This window comes from Chiloscyllium punctatum, chromosome 9, assembly GCF_047496795.1.
Source record: "Chiloscyllium punctatum isolate Juve2018m chromosome 9, sChiPun1.3, whole genome shotgun sequence".
NCBI lineage: Eukaryota > Metazoa > Chordata > Chondrichthyes > Orectolobiformes > Hemiscylliidae > Chiloscyllium > Chiloscyllium punctatum.
In genome coordinates this window covers 14,591,256-14,617,521 of record NC_092747.1, presented here as the reverse complement: position 1 = coordinate 14,617,521, position 26,266 = coordinate 14,591,256, and the positions used below count along the sequence as shown (strand labels likewise).

Here is a 26,266-nt window from a genome sequence, read left to right as displayed (position 1 = left end):
ATATAAATCTTTGTATTGCAGCATTGTATTTTAATGTCCGATTTCTAGCATCTGCAACATTTTAGTTTGGTTTTGTGTGTCACTCAGGGTTGGTTTGCATATGATTTGCATATATATTGCACAGGTCGTTGGGTTAACTTAGCAACGCTAAAGGACTCCTCTACTATGCCAATTCATCTTGGGGCACTATTTGGACTGCAGGTGGGGGCACTATTTGGACTGCAGGTGAATGGGCTGCTATTAGTGTAAATATTGAACAGCAAGGCTGCAAGGATGAAAAAAAAACAGGAAATGCTGGAGAAACTCAGCAGGATGGGCATAGAGAAACACAATTAATGTTTTGAGTCCTTTCTTATTTGTTCATAGAATGTGGGTATCGTTGGCTAGGCTGACATTTATTGTCTATTCCTAATTGCCCTTGAGAAAGTGGTGGGTGATTGATATATTATTGAACCACAACAGTCCATTTGGTGTAGAGACACCCACAATGTCATTTGGAAGGGGATTCCATGCTTTTGAACCAACAACATTGAAGGAAGTTGTTTCCAAGTCAGGATGGTAGGTGACTTGGAGGGGAACTTACAAGTGGTGGTGCTCCCACTGTCTTTCTAGACCGAAATGATCATGAGTTTGGAAGATGCAGTTTAAGGAGCTTGATGAATTGCTGCATGCATCTTGTAAATGGTATGGATTGCTGCTGTTAAACGTTGGTGTTGGAGGCAGTGAATGTAGTGCCAATCAACGGGGCTTCTATGTAGTGTCAAGCATCTTGAATGTTGGAGCAGCACTCATCCACAAAAGCAAAGAATATTCCGTCGTAACTCCTGATCTGTATCTTGTAGATGGGGAACGGGCTCTGGGGAGGCAATAGAAAGGTTACTCAATGCAGGATTCTGAGTCTCTGACCTGCTCTTGTAACCACAGTGTTTATATGGATAGTCTAGTTCAGATTCTTTATCAGTGGTAACTACTATCATGTTGTAAGATTGTTGATTAGATGTTGATCAACATGTTGCTTTCTCAGACAATTCAATGTCTTTGAAGATACAGAATAACTTCTGTGCAAGAATCTGAAGGTTGACTATGCAGTAGACAAAATCACAAAGTTTTAAAGAGATGGTGGTATGTGACAAAAGGTTGAATGCTATTGGACTATGTGTGGAAACAATAGATGAGTCAGCAAGGGCAGTAAATAGTTACGACGTGTCCAAGAGAATTTGAAAATTCTAATTAAACAGTAAAATTGTTATTAAAGTCAGATGGCTGGGAGATGCCCAGAAGGAACATTATTTATTTGCCAGTAAGGCAAGCATTTTATTTGATTCTGCATTTTTTAAAATGATGTCTTCATGAGGCAAATTGAAAGCATCACCGCTCTCTGTCCATATTAAAAGCATGATGATAGTTTCAGCTTTGATGTGCTCTTGTCCAGGTGAAAGGACGCCTCTCTGACAAAGTCCCAGGTCTTGCATTGTTAACATGTGACTGCACTTTGGTGTAAAGCTGACCCAACCTGATCCCTGGCCAAAAACCTCAGCAGACTGTAGCTTTACTCCACTGTTAAACGTGGGTTCTACAGAAAGTTTGTGTGTGAAATATGATCTTTAATTTGAGTTTATTAATTATTTAAGAGGAAAATAGGACGTTTTAAAAAGTCGTGTAATGTTGTAGTAATTATTTGACGTGGTAGAGACTAAGCCAGTGTAAGAGTTGAGGCTTACAGTTCACTTTCCTTATTTTCCACAGCATGAAGCCAAACATGTAAGATTTCTGAATCTGCCATATGCCAATGAACTGCATAAGTCGTCTGCGAAGATGGTACATTTGAATATCTGTCTGCAACTAGCTGCATAAATCAATGCTCTCAATAATCAGTTGGTTTTTCTAAACAAAAATGACTTAATTTACAATCAAATTCTTGGCTTATTTTAGCTTGCAATGTCCCACTAAGGGTTTAAGCAATCCTTTTGGGTATGATCACTTTTCTGCAAAAAGGTTGCTTTGTGAACTTCTTGCATATCATGCCATTGTATCAGCTGAGAGTATGGGAGGTCAGGATAGAAACGGTACATGACTTGGCAGGTCCTGCCTTGGCAGTCTTCCAATTCTGATTTCATGAGTGTTCCTGATCCAAATTACTTCACCAATGGTGGCTTAAACTTCTGCGCCTTTCTACCTCTCGTTCCTCATTTTATTAAGATGTGCTAAATATCCATTTTCTTTCTGTGGAAGGAAGCCATCTTGGGGTTTTGTTTTTTAGTGCACTAAAGGCACACCACAAATGAAACCTGTTCACCACACAGTGGGCTGGATTGAGTGGAGCCCATCATAGTGGTGACCATGGTGATCAGGCCCACTCAATTCCAGGGGAGGCCCTGCCTTGATCTCCCAGCGGTGGGTAACCCCAACCACCGCTCCCCATACCCCGCACCCAAGCACTCATTAAGTGGGAGAGTGAATCGGGCTGATTGGGATTCTGGGAAGGCATTAGGATGCGGAATAGTAGCTTCCCTCTAATTTGAAAGGTGACAGTTCATGCCTGGGTGGTCAACTACGTTACCCATCATGGCGTGAGGCTCAGGAACTCCACTCTGGTCTTGGCACTCTCTGCTGCAGTCACTAGAGAATAAGACAGTTTGCTGAGAAGATGCTTAGGATAATTACAAGAATGATTCTAGTAATTCAGTTATGTGTATAGATTGGAGAAGCTAGCACTATTCTGCTTTGGGGAGCAAAGCTTAAGAGGCATTTTGATCAAGCTGTTCAAAATCTTAAGAAGTCTGGACAGAGTAGACAGGTTTCTATTGGCACTAGTTTTCTGAAAAGAAGACAATTTTCAGAGCTGCGGGAAAAAGACAGAGGAGTAGGTGGCCCTACCTGACTTAGAGAGAGCCGACAGACATGTGATAGACCAAATGGCCTCTTTTTGCGCTGTAACCGTTTCATGACAGGAGGCGTGATTAATGGCGTTCCTGTGAATTGACTCTGTGTTAAAATTGCACCCAACAGGGATTTGCTGTGACAAAAACAAGAAGTGCTGGAGAAAATCAGCAGGTCCAGTGCATCTGTGGAGAGAAAAACAGAGTGAACGTTTGGGAGTTCATTGACCCTTTTTGTGTTCTGAAGAAAGGTGACTGGACTTGAAACGTTCACTTTGTTTCTTTTTCCACAGATGCTGCCAGACCTGCTGAGTTTCTAAGCAATCGCAGTTTTTGTTTCCAATCTTCAGTATCGACTGCTCTTAGTTTTATTTAAGCAATTTGTGATCTATGAAGTAGAGTGCAGATTTCTAATTTTTGCCTTTTTTTTTGTTGGTTCTTAATTGCTACCCAACTTTTGTCTTGTGGGTTTATTGCAATCCGATCAAATTCCAGATAAGCTCTTACTCTCTGCAGACTCACCTTGGTGAGGGGGCAGGGCAAGCTGATGGTCTCACTTGTAACCTAATGGTCAGCTTTTATTACTGTGAAATGAGACACAGTTGCTATAAGCTGATGATGACTGTACAGAACTTCAGCTTTACTGTTGGACAAATGATCTTACACAGAGCATCGGCTCAACTCCCATCAGGGCAGTGTCCAAGAATTTCTGCTCGGGTTGAAAGGAAGGTGAACCCTCCAGCTAATTATAAGAGCTCAACTGCAGAGTTGGCCTGAACATTGGGGACATGTACCCCTAACTGACCATGGGCGTGGGCATTTTGGTTTTCAATTCTAAAGGGGATGGTGAAGACAGCAGCAGAAGCGAATCTTTTGTGGTAACAACGAAAGACCCGATCTGTTTAAAAAGTGGAAATTTCCTTATTGAATTGCTGTAAGTTGCAAAAATTGTTTTGAAAACCATGACATGAATAGATACTTATGTTTGCACTGTCTTTCATTTAGAAGAGAAATGTGCTGTTGCCTGACCCATTGGCAGCTAAAAAAGTAAGCATCTGTCTGGCAGTGAGAAACTGAGGTGCTTTTAATTTCTAGGTGGTGATATCCTGGCAGGGAGCTGAGTCCAGGAGAGGTAGGTTCAAGCTGGCCCACTCTAGACTTGTAGGCCATGCTGAGAGTGTGGAATTGTGCCCTTTATCACATGGGCTACAATTGCACATTTCTCTTGTGTTTAAATAAGAAACTCTGAAATTTGGGTAGGTAAAATGTGACTAATTGTCTGTTGACCACACAAAAGTGAGTTGCGTGTTCTTTCATGATTTTTCTTGCCCTATTTAAAGCAGGTATCCCCTGCTTTTCGAAAGTCTGCTTTAGGCCACTTCACTACTACATTAGTAGCTGGTTTCGCTAACCAAAAGAAATCTGAAGGGGATTTTCACTTGTATGAGAAAAGGCGAACTTTTTCCCATATAAAATAATGCTGCATCATTTTATGCCTTTTTGCCTTACAAAAGGTTTCATAGGAGTGTTCAGATAGCCAGGGTTACCTGCACCTTGTTGCAAATGACTTGAATTTGAAAGGGGAGGGGTTCCTCGAACTTTGTGTTGTGTGGGGAGGCTGGAAGAGCAGACACACCCCTCTGACGGATCTTGCTGGCTGGCCCTCCTTGAACTGTTCCCGTTAACTTTCCCAAACCCAGCCAGATTCCTCTGCTTGACTCCATGGGAGACTGTGGCAGCAGAAAATGGAATGGGGAGGAGATGTGATGGAGGAATCCCAGGAGTTCGTGCATGGAGTTTTTCTTTTTGCTTCATATTCAGCCAGGACTTTTATTGGATCAGTTAGTGCTTCAAAACCATGTTCTGGCTTCTATTGCAATACTGGCCCAGCATGGACCTCATCATAGCCCACACAGTATGAGTGATCTAACCCTTTGCACATATACTAGGGCAGTAGCTGTCAGTATCAAAGTGCATCCCATTATCAATCACCCTTTATTGACAAATGAATAGTCTTTGACAATAGCACTGCCTCTCTCTGAGTCAGGAATTCCCGGGGCTCAATATCCCTAACGTTCATCGTTTTATGTCAACCAGGTCTCCCTGATTGGAGCAATTAATCTGATCCAATCAGGGAATTCATTCCATGAGCTCCAGCTGGTTGACCTCGTTATAGTCACTCCACATAGGCCAATCTGTATAAAATGTCACGAGGAAGAAATAAAAGTAATGCAGTCTAGACTCAATATCTCCAACAGCCCCTCCTCGCGGGGTAGGCTACTATTGATCTGGGGGAATGTGGGGCGGAGTGATGAGTAGAAGGGGTTAAAACAGAGGCCAGAGTATTGGATTCACCCAATCTCAGACAAGTTTGTACTGCATCAGTATAATTCCAGTACCCCCTCTCTTCAGCTACCTTGCTCTAAGAGGGCTTTGGTGGCCATGTACACTGATCTGTGACTATGCCTGCCGGGGTACTGCAGTGGTTTGCTGTTCCCTTCTGCAGCATGGCTGACTAGGAAACTCTCCCATACCTACTGTCTGCTATCAGGCGTTTTTGGAAAGATTTCCAGGTCCGTTACCATCACGTTGTAGAGTAGGACTTGAATATACAGCCTTTTGAGTCAGAGACGGAATGCTGCCTACTCTGATACAAGACCTCATCCTCTCCCTTCCCATTTGGTCAAATTCTCAGGTGGCCGTAAATCCAATTCTTAAAAAATGCCCATTTTTCTGAAAAGCAAAAATGCATTGCATTGATTTTTTTTTGTCAGATCTGTTTCAATCGATACAAAACATCTGCAAATTTTTTTTTCCCCTGAATACTTTGTATTTTTTACCCTTTGAACAAAGATTTCTGCATTATTTTTAATCATAGTCACCAGGACATACAATTGAATTTTTCTCATTTAACATGTGATCATTGTATGTGTCATCAATCCTTGATAGAAATTCTTGGATTTTAGCTTGAATCCCAGAGGATGAAAGGCCAGTGTGCTAACCACCATCTCCATCCTATGCCTCAGACAGTCATTTTGTTTTACTTGAACAAGATGTTTGATTAACCCGCTTTCCCACCACAACATGGTGAGCAAAATAATCAGACGATAACCAGTGTAATATTTTTCTCTGATGTTCTCTTCCTGGGAGTTTGTTTATATTAACAGTAATATTGAATATATTCTGCTATTTAATGTCCATTAGTGTTTTCTCCCTCAAGTAAAATAGGCTTGTGATGCATGATTAAATTGGGAGGTACTGGAAGGAATCATATGTTTCATAATTAAAATGTGAAATTAGTTGGGGTGAAAGAAGCAGGAAATCTCCATTCAAGGCTTTTGAGTGAATTGAGGGTCTGTTTGTATTTGTCGGGAATCCCAAGAATGTGTTAATATTTGAAAAGATCCTGCAGACATTGGCAGAAGACCCCTGGGAATGCCAATATTTTCAGAGGGTTTTTAGGAAGGTGGTAGAATTTGACACATGCACTGTGGTATTGCTGGCCTCTAACATAAGCCTACCAGACACACCAGATAAATGGGTCCTTTGTCGATTAACAGCAGGCTCTATATGGAGTCAGAGCAGAGCTTTCCGTACACTGTTATCTGAGAGATCAACACTGTGGAAACTGCTGTGTCACATGTGCTTTTCGTCCCTGCCTGAGGTGCTGATGGACTTGAACCATTTACATATTGAGCGATTTAGTCATTAGAACCTTTTTAAAGCCTAACCCTTTTGCTTAGGGGATGGGAGGGTTTGGGGAGCAGGTTTCAAAAAGATGAGGTTTGGAAGAATTGGAAATGTGTATTTCAGCAAAAACGGTCCCATTCCAACCAGTAATTGAAATGAATGTGTAGTGAACAAACTGGCCAATTCAAAATGGGAGGGGTATCTGGGTCCGAGCTATAAAATCCCCTACAGTGTGAGAGCAGGCTATTTGGCCCATCGAGTCCACACTGACCCTCTGAAGAGCATCCCACTCAGACCTGCCCCATCTCTGTCATTTCCTTTGCATTCCACATAGCTAACTCACCCAGTCTGCACATCCCTGGACACTGTGGGCAACTTGACATGGCCAGTTCTGCACATCTTTGGACTGTGGGGGGAACTGGAGTGCCCGGCTGAATCCCACTCAGACACAGAGTGACTGTGAAGACTCCACACAGACAGTCGACTGAGGGTGGAATTCAACCCAGGTCTCTGGATGGGATTGAACCTTGGTCCCTGGCGCTGTGAGGCAGCAGTGCTAATCACTGAAACACTGTGCCATAGGGATGGGCTTAACTAATGTCTGGCCTCTGGTGGTGCATACTCTGAGCCGGCCTCAGCAAAAGTCCAAGGAATGTCAGGGTCAGAAACCAGTTGACTTTTGGCTTGGGTGTTTTTTTTAATCTAAGGAAGGAAATCTGCTGTCCTTACCTGATCAGACCTGTATGTGATGGGGGAATCTTATCGAAGCAGGAAGGTTGTTTCCACTAGCAGGTGGAACTAAGACTAGGGGGTCACAGCCTCGAACAGAAACCACTGTTACGTTGTCCTGCTATTTGACTGGTGGGTATGGCTTGGGGCACTTGTCTGTATTGTTTGTTCCCATTGCTTATTTCAAAGGATACCTCATATACTTTTATTGCTAGGCAAACTGGATGAATATAAATGTTGGTGATTTTATTTTGGTCAATTCGCTTCAATCTCTATTAGTTTGAAAATAGTATTTATCATAATTCTGGCATAAGTTTTGGAATTTTCCTGTGTCATTTTCGATGGATTAAGAAGATCTACAGTAAGAGAGAGAGAGTAAGACCCATGTTCCCTTCAGCTGCCTTCACTATTCAATACAGTTTCAAATGACTCCACGTTCCCACTCTCTCCCGACATCTGATGGTAGTCTGAAAGATCAAAAAAGTCTGACTATCGCGGTCTCAAATAGACGTGACCCAGCAGCACTCACAACCTTCTAGGATTGACAATACCAAAGATTCATGTGCCTTTGGAGTGAAGATATTTCTCCTCTTGTCCATCCTAAATGATTGATTCGATATTGTGAGACTGACCCATCCAAACCCACCTCCCAAGTCAAAGCTGTTCAGGTATCCCCTGTCAGCTTCTGGCTATGCAGCCTGTCAAGCCCCTGCTCCCAATGAGGGAGACTTGAACTGAGGAACACATTAAACTACAGGGACTCCTATTTAAGATGGCAGTGTGAAGGAATGCTGTCTCTTAGAGTCATTAGTTTGTGGAATTTGTTTCTCAAGAGGAGCATTGAGGTAGGGTCTTTGAATGTTTTGAAATTGGGGTTAGAGAGATTCTTGAATGAAATGGGAGCCAAAGTGTATGAGAGGCCACAATCAGATCAATTAGCAAGACACACTTAAAGGGATAAATGATTTATTCCTAATATGTTCATGTATTTTTCTTATACACTGAGACTGTAACTGGTAGCTCCTCCACAATGCCACTTTCCACCTGTGGAGCAACTTATTAAAACTATCCTGAGGTTAAGTTTTTGTTTTTTTCCCTGATTCTTACCATAGAAGTTAGACTCCACAGAGTGTAGTGGCAATGATACAAAGATGAAACTCATCTTAATCTGGGTTTCATCGTCTGTAGTATATAACCTTTCTATTATTATGTGCAGTAGCAATAACAATATGGCACAGCACAGACAAATGTGATGTGAAGAATTGAGATTTACAGATCGTTTTTCTTTACTTTTAACAGAAATTACCAATACCTGCATCTATTAGATATGGTGTAACCCTTCCAACCAGAAAGCCAGCTCAGAAGACAGTACATGTGAGAATCAGACTGCAACTAACCTCGTAAATCAATCCTCTCAACAACCCACTTAGGTTTCAAAATAGAATTAGCTGACAATCTAATACTTGGCAACATTAGCTATCAACATCACGCACTGCATTTAATGAAACCGTTTAGAAGTAATTGTTTTTTTTCAAATGGTCACAGTCTCTTGTATTTAAAATATATAAGGTTGGTTGGTGAAGCCTGTAGGTCATACTGTGCGTGTATGCCAGGTAAGAATGGGAACATTTGATGAATGACTGTACACCTGCAATCGTTCTCCTGCACATCTTTTGTGATTCTGATTCAGTCTGCTTTATGGGTATAACCTCAACTGGACCTGACTGGTCATCAGGATTCAACCAATATCCAAAAAACTACAGCCGTGTAGTTGTTAGTGGACTGGCCATAATCTGGATCACAAGCATTTAAAATCCCTCTGTGGCAGTTTGAGAATTTGATTTCTGTTTACCAAAGGAATAACTAATATTTAATGTAAAGGCAGTTATTTTTACTTACTGACTTACATTTTTTGATTGTTAGTGCAAAATCTGGCATTGTCAGAAGTCACATGACACTAGATTATAGTCCAGCAGGTTTATTGAGAATCACGAGTTTTTGCAGCACTGCTCTTTCATCAGGTGAAGCCTTCATCTTATGAAGGGGTAGTGCTCTGAAGGCTTGTGATTTACAATAAACCTGTTGGACTATAACCTGACGTCGTGTGACTTGTGATTTTGTCCACCCCAGTCCAACACAGGCACCTCCACATCAACATCTGACATCAGTAAGTAACCATGACTAATACAATTTGCGAATTATTTTTCAGAAATGCTCTAGAAGGCCACACTGTCATTTCTATTCTATTATTTTCCATTTAGGTTGAGTTAAGTCAAGAAAAGATGAACAGCATTTTTTAAATGTGGGGAGCAAAGGTTATCTAAGCATCTGAATGCCAATGCACTGGAAACATGAAGAAAAATAAAATACAAATGAGGTTTAAAAAAAATTGATAAGTCAAAGTCAACGCAAATTAATTTTGTTTTTTTGAATCTTTGCTTAAATCTTTGACAGTCCTGTATCAGTGCAGGTCAAAAACTTTGACAACCTCTCTGTTTTATTCAGCAATACTTGCGACTTGTTTGTGAAAGTACACTGTACAGTCCACCTCAATTGCCTTCTATTTGGTTTAGGAAAGTGTCATTTTTTTTTTGTTGTGGTGGTCTCTTTACATTTCAGGGTAACGTTTCTTTTCTGAAGGCTTTTTAGTTTTTTCTGAAAAAAAAATTGCCTGAACTAGGTGCTTGACTTTTAAATCTCTTCTCAAGTGGTCTAAACATTAGGCCGCTGTTTAGCTACAATCATTGTTTGTTTGTCTTGTGGTCACAATGCTTCAGAGCCATTTTCCCTTCCTGCTCGATATCGTCACTGTTTCGGTCTCCTTCAAGGCATTGAAGTGGTTACCTTACTGGAGTCTTAACAATCCAGAGAGTCTCACTCTCTGGCTGTTGATGAATTTGAATCCAGTGGATGAAGAATTGGTAACTGTAAAGGTGATGTGACGCTGACGGAACATTGTACAACAACCAAATGACTAATTGGACCACTAATGTCTTCAGGCAAATGGAACCTGCTTCCCATCTTGGTCTGGTTTATATGTGACTCCAGTCCCACACAGATAGAAAGCTGAGTCGACTACTACATTCTCTCATTAACTAGGGATGGGCAATAGTTGAAGGTCTGGGCGATGACAGTCAAATCCTAATAGATTTCTTTTGAAAAATAGTAATGTTACATTTTGCACAATCTCATCATTTGTTCGTGGAATATGGATGTTAGTGGCAAGGCCAGAAACTATTGCTATTTGATTGAGTTGCTGGCTAGACCATTTCAAAGAGCAATTAAGAGTCACTCACAATGCTGTGGGTTGGAGTCACGTGCAGGCCTGATCAAGTAAGAACAGCAGATTTCCTTCCTTAAGAGTCATAAGTTCATCCAATGGGTTCTTAGCGTGATAGTGTGTTGTTTTATTATTATGAAGCTGTTGTTGCTGGAATTATGAAATAAAATACTGGAGGAACTCAGCAGGTTTGGCAGCATCAGTGGAGAGAGAAATGGAATCAGTGTCCTGAGTCAGCTATGATTTTTCAGAACTGTACTAAGGAAATGCCATATTGGATGAGAATATCAAGTCTGATTCTTTCTCCAATGATAGCTTCAGGGCCACCATTACTGTAACTAGTTTTATATTCCAGATTTATTGATTGAGTTTAAACTCCCATCAGCCCATAATGATTGGAATCCATGTCTGCAGAGCATAATCTGAGCCTCTGGGTTGCCAGTCTAGTGATATTAGCACTAGAACAATATCTGAATGGCTTAATTTGTTTTCTCTCCAACATCATGAACTTCTTGGTTTTGCTAATATTTCCTCCCCTGACCTCTAGTTAAATACTAGCAGTAGTCAAGCTTTGGTTTGAAGGTAGCAATACCTTTTCACTCTATCCCATGAAGGATGTATTCTTGCATTTGATTTCGTGGTGAATGCCAACAGACTCTTCAGTCTTGGAAAATGGATGCTAACCTCACGTCACATTCATGCAAGGCTTATTGGATGATGACCAGTAGCTGAGCACGTAGTAACAACGTTTTTGGCCCTTTTCCGACTCGAGTTGCTTCTGTTCAATTCTAGCAGCTGGTCTTGGTGAGCGCAACAATAAGGCCATGCCCAGGCCTCTGCCAACTGGGACTTCATTACGGTTTTGGGTGCTGTGTCTGCAGTGCTAGACCGACAGGAGGTGGAATTTACCTCAGGCAAGGACCATTGGTTTTCAGTTTTGAAGAGAAAATGGAAAGTCTTGAAAGCCTATGAATGTAGCACCAGTTAAGAAAAATAAGAATATAATTTATTTACTTCAATTACTGCAAGTCATAAATAACCTTTAAAAGGTTAAATTAATCAATTTATTTAAATTAGTAAAAAAATTGTTTGCACAATTTTCCATTTCAGAAAAGAGAAAAGATAACCGCTGGCCATTCCATGTTAACCAAACATGTAAGTATATATTTGCTGAGGCATTTTTTAAAATTCTCAAATAATTTATAAGTGTGTTACATTATAACTTCTGATGCTCGTTGTGCACTCTACCTGCAAGTGTGGCAGACTGGGTTTCCTGCTCAGACTGAATGTTCTCCTCCTGAAAGAATCCTCCATCACCTGGCTGTGTTCTCTGGCCAGTGAGGAAGGGGACGACTGCTTTGTTAGCCAATTGCAGTAACCTTGACAATTGGTGAAACAGTCAGCGTTCCTTCCTCATGTCCCAATATTTTCTTTACAGTAAATGAGAAGGTTGAAAGAAGCTTTCCAAATAGGTTATAAAATCAATGTTCTTTGACCTGGGTTTCTTGCAGCTGTATCCTGGAGGCTAATCTTCAATTCTAGAAGATTCCGTGATATTCCTGGTGATAGTGGTTGGGAGTGCTGAATTGTACTGTTCACCCCTTTTAAAGTGGTCCAATGTTTTGTGGATATCTGCAGCATGTATAGTTAGCAATTTGTATGTATAAAGACATTCTAAAACTTTAATCATCATCATCTATCGATTGTACAAAAATCAGGATTTATACTGATTAAAGTGACAATTGCGAATCAAAACCCTTATTGCCCACTTTTATCACAATGTTGGCTTTGAGCTTTCTTTACTCTTGCAATTGACTGGTGGACTAATAGGTTTAATGTTGGCATACATTCCTGATGAAGGGCTTATGCCCGAAACGTCGACTCTCCTGCTCCTTGGATGTTGTCTGATCTGTTGTGTTTCCAGCGCCACACTTTTCGACTCTAATCTCCAGCATCTGCAGTCCTCACTTCCTCTCAGAACAACTCTTCGGACAGAGAAACAGAAAGTTCTGGAAATACACTGCAGTTTAGTCAGTGACAATAGCAATTCTGTCTACAAGATGCTGGTTTGGCCCAACAAGTCCACACTGACCATCCGAAGAGCAACCTGCCCAAACCCATTCTGCTACACCTAACACTACAGGCAATTTATTATGGCCAATTCACCTGACCTGCACATCTTTGGACTGTGGGAGGAAACCGGAGCACCCGGAGGAAACCCACGCAAACACTGGGAGAATGTGCAAACTCCACACAAACAGTTGCCTGAGGCGGGAATTGAACCTGTGTCTCTGGCGCTGTGAGGCAGCAGTGCTAACCACCGTGCTGCGCATTAATTCTGCAAAGCATTCCCTAATATAACCAACAGCCCCAAGGCTCAGCTATGTATGCTGTGGAAGAAGGCAGTGGGCTGGGAAGGTGCATGTTTCGCTGGCCTTTGTTTGTCTGGGCCATTTATTTGGCCAGCTGATCCCCTCCCCCATTCCCATACTTTACTTTTATGATCATCCTTCAACTGTCCCAGCCCTCAGCAGCTGTATCCTATTTGCCAATGTCAATCTCCCCCATCCTCCTATCTAACTTGCAGGTTCCTTTGGGAGATACAGATATTCGAGAGGTCATGACCTGATGTCCTGTTCATTGGACAGAAGATCCCAAAGGCCTTCAGTCAGCATCTGTGCAGCAAAAAGTTCACGTCTGTGGGTTTGAGAGCCTCTGTCAGACGTCATCTTGTCCAACCACTGTATGATCAACAGATTATTTTTCCATTACTGTACATCTTCCACCATTTTCTATATTTTGCAATTTACATTGTCTCACGTGTGCTTTTGTTTCAATCATGCCCCACTAGGAATCTCTGTTCACTCTCCCTGATCTCCCTTCACACAGGATTCTTGCATCCATTGTAATAATATTTGCCTCAGCAGCCAACAAGGCTGAAGTAGTGTTTATGCTTTAGACCAGCTTCCTCCCACCCCTCCTTTATCTCAGCCCCATCAAGATACTCCATTCTGTTCCTGCCTGCGTTTATCAAGCTCACCCAAATGTAGTTATCCTGACTGCTTGTGCAAGTGAGTTCTCATATGTCTCATTGTGGAATGACTGAGAGAGATCCCCATTCGAGCTGAGTTATTTGTGTTGGTAGATTCTGACTCAAAGTTTGAGTCTATTTCACAACTAAATGTGTGAGACTGCACAATTGATTGCAGAACGCAAGTTAAGTTGCTTACTTTACAGTGAGTAAATTGGAGCTGGTAGAGTTACCTTTGCATGAACATATATCAATAAACACTCATGCACTGTTACAAAAATATTGATTATCGTCACAATGGGATTTGAATTTCCACAACAGTGTGGAAGCAATGCTGAAGTTAAACAGAGTGTGCTAAGACATGGCGGTATCCAAACTCGATACCTTTTCCAAGTCTTGAACTTCTTTGAGACAAACTTCCAAGTCTGTGCCCTTTCACTGACTCAAAATGTTAATGCATTTGAAGAATGCTGTCTTCAAAGACCTCTATAACCCAATCACGAAGCAAAGTTATTCAAAAATAAGTTTCTTTTTCAGCCACCTTAAACTTTATAAAATTAAATGTTTGTGATTTAGTCGAACCAAATGGCACTTTTGATTATGTTGTGTTTAATAATATGTTAATTATATGAAGATACACAGTAAAATTGTTTAAATAAGGAGAGCAGTTATAAGTAGGCTTTTTGTTTTCACTCATGGGTCATGGGCAATGCTGGCTGGGTCAGCATTTATTGCCCATTCCTAGTTGCACTTGAGGTAGTGGTGGTGAACTGCTTTCTTGAACTATTGTAGTCCATGTGCTGTAGGTAGACCCATAATGCTGTTAGGGAGGAAGTTTCAGGATTTTGACTCTGTGAAACTGAAGGAATACAATATATTTAGAAGTCAGGATGGTTAGTGCCTTGGAAGAGAATTGCAGGAAGTGGTGTTCCCATGTATCTGCTGTCCCTGACCTTCTAAATGGAAATGGTCCTGGTTTCATGAGTTTCTCCAAAAACTGTCCCCATGACCAAACTTTAAATTAGTAAGCTTTCTTTTAGAATCTTCTTTCATTACAGTGTCCATTTCTAAGAAGCTTTCATTTGTTTAGTTTAGTTCTGTTTGATTGGCTTAATTAAGATAATATAAAGGTGACAATGGGTCCAACAGGAGCTGGCATGCATAATTACCCTACAAAGTTTTCTTTGAGATTTTGGTCCAGGGTTCAAGTGCTCTTAAGGGGGCTGTTTAATTTGCTCCACCTTTGGTTTAATTTGTGTGCCTTACTTTAAATGATCTCTTGAAATAGTAAGAAGAGAGACTGTGCCATGACTTGTGGGCACTGCAGGAGCTGTAGTGCATCAACTCCCTCTAAAATCAGTTTTTCATTTGAACTTGGTAAGTTTCTTGTGGGATTCTGTCTTTTGTTACAGTGTCTTTATTGGTGCTATCACTTTTTAAACGTTGGATCAATTTGGTTTAACAGGCTAAGTTAGATATATCAAAAGAATCCAAAGGGCTCCATGGGGCAGTTGTCAGGTAGTGAGGACACGTGTAATTCTGTATTCTGTAAATAAAGTAACAATCAAGAACAAGATCTGTCAAATAGAGTAAATGTCCATTTTGGCAGAAAGAATAAAAAAAAAGCAGCTTATTATCTGAATGATGAGATATTGTTGTGGAGAGATTTGTGAGTCCAAGTGCATGGATCACAGAAGGTTAGTATGCAGGTATAGCAAATAATCAGGATAGCTAATAGAATGTACTGGTTTGTTGCGAAGGGAACTGAATGCAAGATTAAGGAGGCTATGCTTCAGCATTGGTGAGACTGCATCCAGAGTGTTGTGTACAGTACTGGCCACCGTACTCTGAGAAAGATGACAATGTGTTGGAAGCAGTTTAGAGAAGATCTACTAGACTGTTACCTGGAAAGAGCAGACTGTATTCTGAAGAAAGGCTTAGGCAGATAGGCTAGGCCTGTATCCTCTATAATTTAGAAGAGTCAGATGTGACAAACATACAAAATCTTGAGGGGACTTGACCAGGTGGGTGTTGAAAGGATATTTCCTTCTGTGGGATAATCTAGAATTAGGGGTCAGGGTTTACAAATAAGTGGCTGTCCTTTTAAAACAGAGATGCAGAAGCAATTTTTTTTCTCTCCTGAGGGTTGAGAGTCTTTGGAATTCCATTCTGAAAAGGCAGAATCTTTATTTTTAACGCAGAAGTAGAAAGATCTTTAATTATCAAGGGGTAGATCCTTAATTACCAAGGGGAAGAAGGATTATCGGGACTATTCAAGAAGGTACAGTTGAAGTTAAGATCCAACCAGCTAAGGTCATGTTGAATGGTGGAGAAGGCTCAAATGGCCTATTGTTGTTCGTTGTTTGTCTGCCATTGAGGGTAAAGCTTCATACTTCACCTGGTTTGGGACACAGTTATCATGGAAAATGTCAAAACTAGCATTTGTTATAACTTTCTAATTGCTTTTTAACTGCTTGTCTTGGCACAGAACTGCCAGCTTTCATACTGAGCAAAGAGGTACAATGTTAATTTGGTCACTAAGTGGCTTATTGATAAACTGTCCTTAAGCTAAAGCATTATTTTAATCATAGAGTCATACAGCATAAAAACAGGCCCTCAGCTCACCATTCATAGAATCCCTACAGTATGGATGCAGGCCATTCGGCCCTTCTAGTCCATAATGACCACCCAATGCTCTCTATCCCTGTAATTCCCATGGCTAATCCGCCTAACTTCCATATCTTTACACTGTGGGAGGAAACTGGAGCACATGGAGGGAACTCTCACAGACACAGGGAGAACATGCAAATTTCACACCGTCACCTGAAGGTGGAACCTGGGTCCGTGGAACTGAGGCAGCAGTGCTAATCACTGAGCTACTGTGACACTCCGTAGACCGTGTCAATGCTGACTAAAATGTATAAAATTACATTAATCCTACTTACCTGAACTTGTTCCATCGCCAATTGTGTCCTGGTATTTTAAGTGCTCATCCAGATATTTCTTAACTGTTATGAGAGTACTTGCCTCCACCACCACCTCAGGCTGTAGATTCCATAACTCTACCACTCTCTAGGTGAAAATGTTTGTCCTCTGATCTCCTTTAGTTTCTAACATTAAATATGCATAGAAACCTTAGTAGCAATGTTGCAAGAATCTATAATCTGAATTGATTTTTGGTTGTTTTTTTTAAACAAAGAAAAATATGACATTTATATATTGTAGCAATTAAATGGCATGGTAGAGATTAAGCCCGGTGTGATAAAATAACATTTACAAATCATTCTCCTTTATTTTCAACAGCACTATTTTGCATATATACCTAATGACAATGTAACAGAACCGAATGTGCCGTTACTTGCTGAACCCCTTACGACGCCTTTGGAGATGGTACATGTGAATATCAGACTGCAACTAGCCGCGTAAATCAATCCTCTCAATTACCCAGCCTCTTTTACAAAATAAGCTAACCTGCTCTCTAATGCTTGGGCATGTTAATCAACAATGTTGCACTAAGAGTTTAATACAAACTTTTTAGGTGTAATTGCCTTAAAAATCCCTCTAATCAAAGATTGTGAACTGATACTGTGTAAAGCAGACTGTGTTACCATATCAGTTGAGTATTGGGCGTCATGACAAGAGTACTGCTTGACTTACTCAATTGTGTCTCCCTGATCTTCCCTCTTAACCATCTATGTCACAATCTAATTCTAATGCTGTGCATGTTTGTCGTCTGGGGAGTACAGCTAACTCGGTGGTAACTGTCCCAGTGTTGTGTTGTAGTTGATACAGAACGTAGCATGGTAGCTGCTGTCTATTGAGGCAGAATTGTTACTGAAGCTATGTTGATCAGTGCATGCCAACTTCAGATCCATCCTCTTTATTTGACCTTGCTCACTTTTTAAAATTCCCTTGCCGTGTCATTCTTTCAGATGCATTTGTCCTTGACCAAAAACAAAACTATGCTATGCTTTGTCCCTATCTTTCACAAGGTCCCTCACCCACCTCTCCTCCACATCTCCAGCAAAATATTTACTACTTGCTGAGTTGAATTGGAGTAAAATGCATTTGATAAACTGATCAACAACCATCTTATTAAATGGCGGAGCAGGTTTGAGGGGCTGAATAGCATACTCTTGCTCTTTTGCAGTATAGGCCTTCTGTCCTGGAGTAGTTCACTGACTCTGTAGGTGCCAAGGCCAGATTGCCAATAGCAACAAGTAATTAAATCAATCACTGACCAAAACACAAGATTATTCTCTCGAATAACTCAAATGTATATGAACAGAGAGGCCAAATGTCAGCATTATAGCTCCAGTTTAAAGTCACAGAACCTAATATGGTGAAAATTGGAATTTGAATTCGAACAGAATAGCAATTTATTGTCATGTATATTTTTACAAAAATGTAAGTTTTAGATGTTGCCATACCACTGAAGTCATAAATAAGAAGAAAAATGTAAACGTTCATCTCAGTTCAATTCATGACTGCTTGGTTCAGGGTACTTTTGGAAAACTGGGCCAAAACTACCAATTAATCAATCCTGTAAATCATAGGTTATTTTGAAAATGTGGATACTGATTTGTTTATTCAATCTTTCACTTAGGAAACTGAAATTATACCTCCTGACACACCTGAGCCAAGTAAACCAGTAAGTGTATTTTTCACAATGTAGAATTGAGGCTTTTTAAAAAATAAATCTTCCATTGCTTGTACATATCTTCACTATTCTCGAAGGAAGGGCTCAGTAAGGTAGGAGGGAAGGATTCACAGGCTGATTAGTAGACTGGCATTGATGGATGAATGTTCACCTTCTGTGCCATAATGACTGTATGGAATAGGGCTGACTGGGGTATCAGTTGCAAATGCAAAGAGGATGTACAGTCTCCAGTCATTGATATTTTGAGATGTGCACACCCACCGAGTCACAGAGGTTTGCAGCATGGATAGAGGCCTTCAAGTCCAAAGTGCCTACACCAATCATCAAGCACCGAGGTACATTAATCTCCATTTCCAGCTCTTGACTATTCATTGTTTTTGCTATTTATGATGTTTCATCTAAGTAGTTTTAAATGTTGTGATGGTTCCCAACTCCATCACACTTTTCAGGCAGTGCGATTGAGACACCCACCATACTGGGTGAATAAACTTTTATCTTAAATCCTCTCTTAAACCTCCTGCGCATTGCAGTTATTGAATCCCCCTATCAAGGGTAAATGTTTCTTCCTTTCTACCCTGTCTGTGGCCCTCAGAACTTCTGCGCACCTCAATCACTTGCCCGCTGAACCATTTCCTGCTCAAAGGAAAATAGCCCCAGTCTCTCCTCATAGGTGAATCACCGCAGCCCAGGCAACATCCTGGTGAGTTTCCTGTGCATCCTCTCCAGCATTTTCACATCCTTCCTGTACTGTGGTAACCAGAACTGCACACAGTACCCCAGCTGGGGTCCACCAGACACTGTTATTCAGCAGAGTGTTAAACTAGAATTCAGAATTGAAGTCCTAGTCTCTCTTTGCTCAGGGTCTGTGGAGTGGGGTTCACACCCATTTGCTGCACCTTCTGGCCATGAGACTACCACTGAGACAAAAACTCTCTTTTTGTGGGTTTGGTGGATCAGAAACGATAGCACGTTTTGGATCATTGTGACCAGAGTCTTGTAGATTAGATTAGATTAGATTAGATTGCTTACAGTGTGGAAACAGGCCCTTCGGCCCAACAAGTCCACACCGCCATGCCGAAGCGTAACCCACCCATACCCCTACATCTATATCTACATCTACCCCTTACCTAACACTATGGGCAATTTAGCATGGCCAATTCACCTGACCTGCACATCTTTGGACTGTGGGAGGAAACCGGAGCACCCGGAGGAAACCCACGCAGACACGGGGAGAACGTGCAAACTCCACACAGTCAGTCGCCTGAGGCGGGAATTGAACCCGGGTCTCCGGCGCTGCGAGGCAGCAGTGCTAACCACTGTGCCACCGTGCCACCCACTATAACAGTGAGACTGTGCCCATGAGGAATGTGGGTCTATATGTCTTCCCACCTGTGGGGTAGAGTAGCAGTTGCAATGGTGGTGGCCAGGCATCCGGGAATCAGTAGAGACTTGCTAGGACCCACGGTGACGCCAACTCGCATGTAATCTCAGCTGAGGAGGAGGGTTCGTTGTTGAGTGTTTGTGAGGTGGGAGGAGGGCAAGACTAATTTGGGACCAGGATGGGGAGAGCTTTAGAGGTGCTGGGGTTTGCTCTGAGAAAAAGCAAATGTTCACCTTTTTACAATGTTGTTTATATGACACAAAGGTAGTGACCCTACCTCAGAGCTGCAAGGCCTGAGTTCAAGCCTCACCTGCTCCAGAGGTGTGTCATTATGTATCTGAACACATTCATGCAAAGTATCTACAATCTGCAATGCTATCTGGATGAGCAACACCTCATCTGATATTTGGAGACATGACAGCCTTTAGGACTCAACTTCAACTTTAACCATTTTAGAGCATGACAATTTCCTTCCATGTCTGTTACCCACCCCCACAACCCAGTTCCTGTCCTGTCATGGGTTGCTTTCAGCATGGTCAATCCATTTTCAACTACTCATAGTTCCCATTATCTAGCATCTTCACTTCCCTGGCTTACTATCAACAATCCTGAAATCGCTTGCACTCTCGTGCTGTCTTGCTTGTGTTCTCTCTCGGTTCCTTCTCTGCTGAGCCACTCCCTCCTTTTCCATTCTGGCATCTACCATCAACATAAATACAACCTTTCCTAACTGCAATCAGTTCTGAAGAAAGGTCACTGGACTCGAAATGTTAACACAGTTTGGAATCATAACTGGTGTTGCTAATAATCATCGAGCTATCTGACTTAACAAGTGACTGACTCTCCACAGCGTGCATCACATGGGCTAACGTATAGAAAATGACAAACTGCAACACAGTGGGGGGGACAGGGGACACACCTAAAACACTCAAACGGCTGTGAGTGAGAGGTGAGGAGCCAGGGGATTACTACTGAAACAATGCCATTGTTCACATGACCACTGAGCCAAAACCCGAAGCAGAATAAATTTGAACCATTTCTGTAGATAGGCACCCATGTACCACACCATTTGTCATTTTACCCGCCTCTTACTTTGAGGCCAACTTTTTAATGTGAATATCGATTTGGCCCCTCAAGAGAATGAGCAAGTTAATGTCAGCTGTGGTTCTGGACCTGTTGGCATGAAAAGTAAATCAAAACCTGGGGAATGCAGTGAGCCAGCCAGCATCAGGAGAACAGAAATTAAAGTGCAGATCTTTGTTCCACAATCTTTTCTTCCATCCCTTAATCCTCTCTCCTGAAAGTCTTTGTGTTTGCATTATCTTTGCTGCTGTAGCCAAATACCACTGCCATTTTTTCTTGGCACTAACGGTCCAGGCTTTGACCAAATCCCTGCCCCTCCACCTACCCAACTGCTATCTTGCCCAGCCCTGGCACAACCCATGTTAAAGAAACGACAGAAGCACACTTCAAAGGGGTATTATCAAATGATATTTACCGTGAGCTACACAAGATACCAGGATGTCTGGCAAAGATTTGGTTGCAAAGGTGGGTTTCAAAGTACCATCCTAAAGGAATGTGGAGAAATAGACAAGTCTCAAGGTTTTTGGGGTGCAGGCAGATAGAAGTGTAGTCTCCATTGGCAGAGTGAGAAATGGGGATGTGCAATAGGGCAGAATTGGAGGAATAGAGAGAGCTCTGAGAAATCAGCATCTTATCCCAGTTATATAATGGAGTCGTAGAATCATACAGCATGGGGACAGACCTTTCGATCCAAGTCGTCTGCACCAACTAGTACCATTTGGCCCATATTCTTCTGAACCTTTCCCATCAATGTACTTGTCCAAATGCTGTAATTGTAGCCACCTCCACCTCTTCGTCTGGCAGTTTGTTCCATACACACACCATACACCATGGAAAAGGTTGACCCTCATGCCTCTTTTAAATCTTCCTTTAAACCCTCTAGTTTTGGACTCCCCCATCCTAGGGAAAAGACCTTGGCTATTCAATCCTATTCATGCCCCTCATGATTTGATAAACCCCTCAGCCTCCTATGCTCTAGAGAAAAAAATCCCAGCCTACTTAACCTATCCCAATAACTCAAACCCTCCAGTCCCAGCAGCACAGTTGGAAATTGTTTCTGCAGTTTTTTTAGTATAATGACATTCTTCCTATAGCAGAGCAACCGGAATTGAATGCGATACTCTAAAAGTAGCTTCAGCAATGTCTTGTACAATGGCAATGTGACATCCCAACTCCTATACTCTATGATCTGACCAATGAAGGCATGTGTGCCAAGCACCTCCTTCACTGCCCTGCCTACCTATGCCCCCATTTCAAGCAACTATGCCATTTTTCTTGGCACGAGTGGTCCAGGCTTTGACCAAATCCCTGCCCCCTCCACCAACCCAACTACTATCTTGCCCAGCCCTGGCACAACCCATGTTAAAGAAACCACAGAAGCACACTTCAAAGGGGTATTATCAAATGATATTTTACTGTTGGGCTACACAAGATACCAAGATGTCTGGCAAAGATTTCTTCACTCTTAGGTATCTCTGATTGGCAACACTCCCAGGGCCTACCATTAAGTGTATAATTCCTGCCCTGAGTTGCCTTACCAAAATGCAACACCTTACATTTAACGAAATTAAACTTTATGTGCCACACCTTGGCCCATTGACTACCTGATCAAGATCTTGTTGCGCTCTTGGAGAACCACCTTCACTGTGATTCTGGTTATGAATGTTTAAAGGATTTCAGGTTAAACAACCACCAGTTGTGTCTCTCTGATGGGAGAGCAGCCATGTACTCCTCTGGGACCATGGCCCATTACCTATTATCTTTGGTGAGCCAGACCACTATTTACAATCATCGTTGATGGTTGTCTCCATAACCATGGAGACATGGATAGGGTGAATGCCATTGAGGTAGGTACATTAACAACATTGAAAAGACATTTAGACAAATACATGGCTAGGAAAGGATCAGAATGATATGGGCCAAGTGCCGGGAAATGGGGTTAGTGTGGATGGACATTTTTGATCGACATGGACTAGCTTGGGCTAAAGGGCCTGTCTCCATGCTGTAGGACTCTATGGGTACAGGTAATAAGTTTGCAGATGACACCAAAGTTGGAGGTGTAGTGAACAGCGAAGAAGGTTACCTCGGATTACAATAGGATCTTAACCAGATGGTCCAATGGGCTGAGAAGTGGCAGCTGGAGTTTAATTCAGATAAATGCGAGGTGCTGCATTTTGGGAAAGCAAATCTTAACAGGACAAATACACTTAATGGTAAGGTCCTAGGGAGTGTTGCTGAGCAAAGAGACCTTGGAGTGCAGGAGTGAAAGTAGAGTCACAGGTAGATAGGATAGTGAAGAAGACATTTGATATGCTTTTCCTTATTGGTCAGAGTATTGAGTACAGGAGTTGGGAGGTCATGTTGCGGCTGTACAGGACATTGGTTAGACCACTGTTGGAATTCTGGTCTCCTTCCTATCGGAAAGATGTTGTGAAACTTGAAAGGGTTCAGAAAAGATTTACAAAGATGTTGCCAGGGTTGGAGGATCTGAGCTACAGGGAGAGGCTGAACTGGCTGGGGCTGTTTTCCCTGGAGCGTCGGAGGCTGAAGGGGTGACCTTATAGAGGTTTACAAAATTATGAGGGGCATGGATAGGGTAAATAGACAAAGTCTTTTCCCTGGGGGCGGGGAGTCCAGACCTTGACAGCATAGGTTTAGAGTGAGAGGGGAAAGATATAAAAGAGACCCAAGGGGCAACTTTTTCACATAGAGGGTGGTACGTGTAAGGAATGAGCTGACCGAGGAAGTGGTGGAGGCTGGTACAATTGCAACATTTAAGAGGTGTTTGGATGGGTATATGAAGAATAGGAAGGGCTTGGAGGGATATGGGCCGGGTGCTGGCAGGTGGGACTAGATTGGGTTGGGATATCTGGTCGACATGGACGGGTTGGACCGAAGGGTCTGTTTCCATGCTGTACATCTCTATAATAATTTTGACTTTCAATCCCAGATTTTATTAATTGAATTTAAATTCCCCCAGATACCCTCATGAGATTTGTCCATTTACCTGGGGGTCTGGATTACTGATTTTGCCACTGTGCCACCAAATTTGAAATTGGGCATTCTTCCATTTGTACTGGTGTGTACAAAAAGCAAAGGTTTGGCAACATACCTCTTTTTTTCAGTAACTCGAACACTCCAGAGCTTCATTCCAATCTAGGCTAACACGTTAGAGTGGGAGTGATGTACTGGTGCATATTTTCAGAAGTGCCATCTGTTGGATGAAGTCCTTCCCACTTGTTTAGAAAGACATAGGAGTTTTGCTATCCCTGGCCAATATTTAGCTGTTGATTGATATCATGAATAATTGGTTGCCTGGAATAGTTTGGCCTGGTGTCCCTGACCAATATTTAACTACTGATTGATATCATAAATAACTGGTTGCCATGGTCCTTGGAATAGATTTCTGTGTGCAACTTGGCGTCTGTCTTTACCCTCAGTGCGATGTGGATTGCACTTGAGGAGTTGTTATTCAAACACCATGAAGATACCAAATGGCATTCAGTAAATGCAGGTTCTTAATTTAGGGTGCCCTTAGAGATATCAATGGGAAGTCTTGAGTTAATACTATGTTTCTTTTCTACTGTATTGCAATGCATTGGCTGCACACTGCAGCATAAATTAGCCTGGTCATAAAAGCAATGCATTACTGTGATATGTGTCAGCAGAAAAAGTATTATTTTCCGTTCTCACTCTCTCCCTTGCATGCTCTCCCACACACTCTGTCTCGCATACACACACCTATTATCTGTCTCTCTTTCTGCGCCTCCCCCCCCCCCCCAGTTTTCTCTCTTTCCCAGCTTCCCTCTCTCTTTCCAGTTTCTCTCTCTGTCTCTTTCCCTTCCCCCAGCTTCTCCTTCTCTGTCTGTCCCCAACCCCTCCAGCTTCTCTCTCTCTTCCCCAGCATCAATGTCTTCCCATCAGGTTCTCTCTCCGTCTCTCTCTTCCTCCTCCACCCACCCAGCTTCTCTCTCTCTCTCTCTCTCTCTCTCTCTCGCTCTCTCTTTTCTGCCCTCCCCAGTTTCTTCTCGTCCCCACCTCCACACTCTCTCTCGTCCCCAGCTTCTCTGTCTCCCTCCCTGCGCCCTCCCACACCAGCTTCTCTGTCTCTTGCAGCCTCCCAGCTTCTCTGTCTCCCCCCCCCGCCACACCAGCTTCTCTCTCTCTCTCTTCCCCCCTCCAACCCCAGTTTCTCCTTGTCCCCACCTCCACTCTCTCTCTCTCTCTCTCTCTCTCTCTCTCATCCCCAGCTTCTGTCTCTCTCTGTCTCCCCCAGGCTTCTCTCTTTCCTTCTCCCTCTCTCTTGGCTATTTTTATTTCTCCTCCTCTCTCCCTAGCTGTCTTTCTTTATTTGACAATCGTTTTTGTCAGTTTGGTGGAATCCTGACTCGGTTTGTATGTTGCAGCCCCCCCACCAGGAAGATGTAGCAGCCTCTCTCGCAGACCTGTCCTTGGATGAGGAGCCAACCCAGCCCGTGGAAGCGGAGGAAAGACGGAGGTGGGAAGAAGGCAATGTGGATTATCTGGGAAGGGATGCTTTTGTAAACATTCAGAGAAAGTTGGACCGGTTCCTGAAGTAGTGCGTTGGCTGTTGATCATGCGCTGTTGGGCTGAAACACTTTTGCTTTATGTATGAAATAAGGATGGCAGCTCAATCCTGAAGCAAAGAAACAAATTGACTGTCCATTTAAAATTGCATTGTATATAGATTTTGGGTTTTGGATGAACGTGTATTTTTTTTACATTGTTTCGTGCTATTAAAAAGCATTTACTGATTAGTTAAATGGGTTGCATTTAAACTGTATAGTGAGTTTTGTTTTAAACCTTGTTTTACGTCATTAAGTGCTCATCAAATTGGGGCGGCACAGTGGCTCAGTGGTTAGCACTGCAGCCTCACAGCACCAGGGACCCGGGTTCGATTCCAACCTCGGCTCACTGTCCGTGTGGAATTTGCACATTCTTGCCATGTCCTGGTACTCCGGTTTCCTCCCACAGTCCAAAGATGTGCAGGTTAGGTGGATTGGCCATGCTAAAGATTGCCCAGAGTGTTCGGTGTATTAATCAAGGGAAATGTGGAGAAATAAGGGAATGGGTCTGGGTGGGTTCGTTGGGCTGAAGGGCCTGTTTCCACACGATAGCGATTCTAAAATATTTTCCTGACAGTGTTCACTATTGCTATCACTCTGATCCTGACAGCAATTTCAGAGGAAATTAGGAACAGGAGAAAGCCACTCAGCCCCTTGAGCCTATTTCACCATTCAATAAGATCTAGGCTGACTTGTGACCTAACTCTATATACCTACCGTTGGCCAGTATCCCTTAATGGAATGAAGGATTAAGCCCGAAACATCGACTCACTTGCTCCTCAGAGGCTACCTGACCCGCTGTGCTTTTTCCAGTGCCACACTTTGTCGACTCTAACTTCTCCAGCATCTGCAGCTTCACTATCTATCTCCTGGTTTCCCTTCATACTTGGTGCAAGTGCAGATTTACATGGTCATCTTGAAGTTTGGCCTGGTATTCACTGTCCCAA

The 26,266-nt window shown here is 42.4% G+C and overlaps 1 protein-coding gene across 4 annotated transcripts in view; it reads left to right on the top strand.

The window, feature by feature from the left end:
• The window catches only part of gyg2 (glycogenin 2), a 72,559-nt gene extending 47,042 nt beyond the window's left edge, over positions 1-25,517 (top strand). Inside the window, exons 9-13 of one of the 4 annotated variants that reach the window (XM_072576896.1) lie at positions 1,747-1,818; positions 11,689-11,733; positions 16,913-16,999; positions 18,216-18,260; positions 25,140-25,517. In XM_072576896.1, coding sequence (XP_072432997.1) covers positions 1,747-1,818; positions 11,689-11,733; positions 16,913-16,999; positions 18,216-18,260; positions 25,140-25,313 — 423 coding nt within the window. In that variant the 3' untranslated portion in view covers positions 25,314-25,517. Of the gene's footprint in view, positions 1-1,746; positions 1,819-11,688; positions 11,734-16,912; positions 17,006-18,215; positions 18,261-25,139 lie in introns of all 4 variants that reach the window. The other 3 variants (XM_072576898.1, XM_072576897.1, XM_072576899.1) reach the window with 3 other exon arrangements.
• Positions 25,518-26,266: the final 749 nt, after the last annotated feature.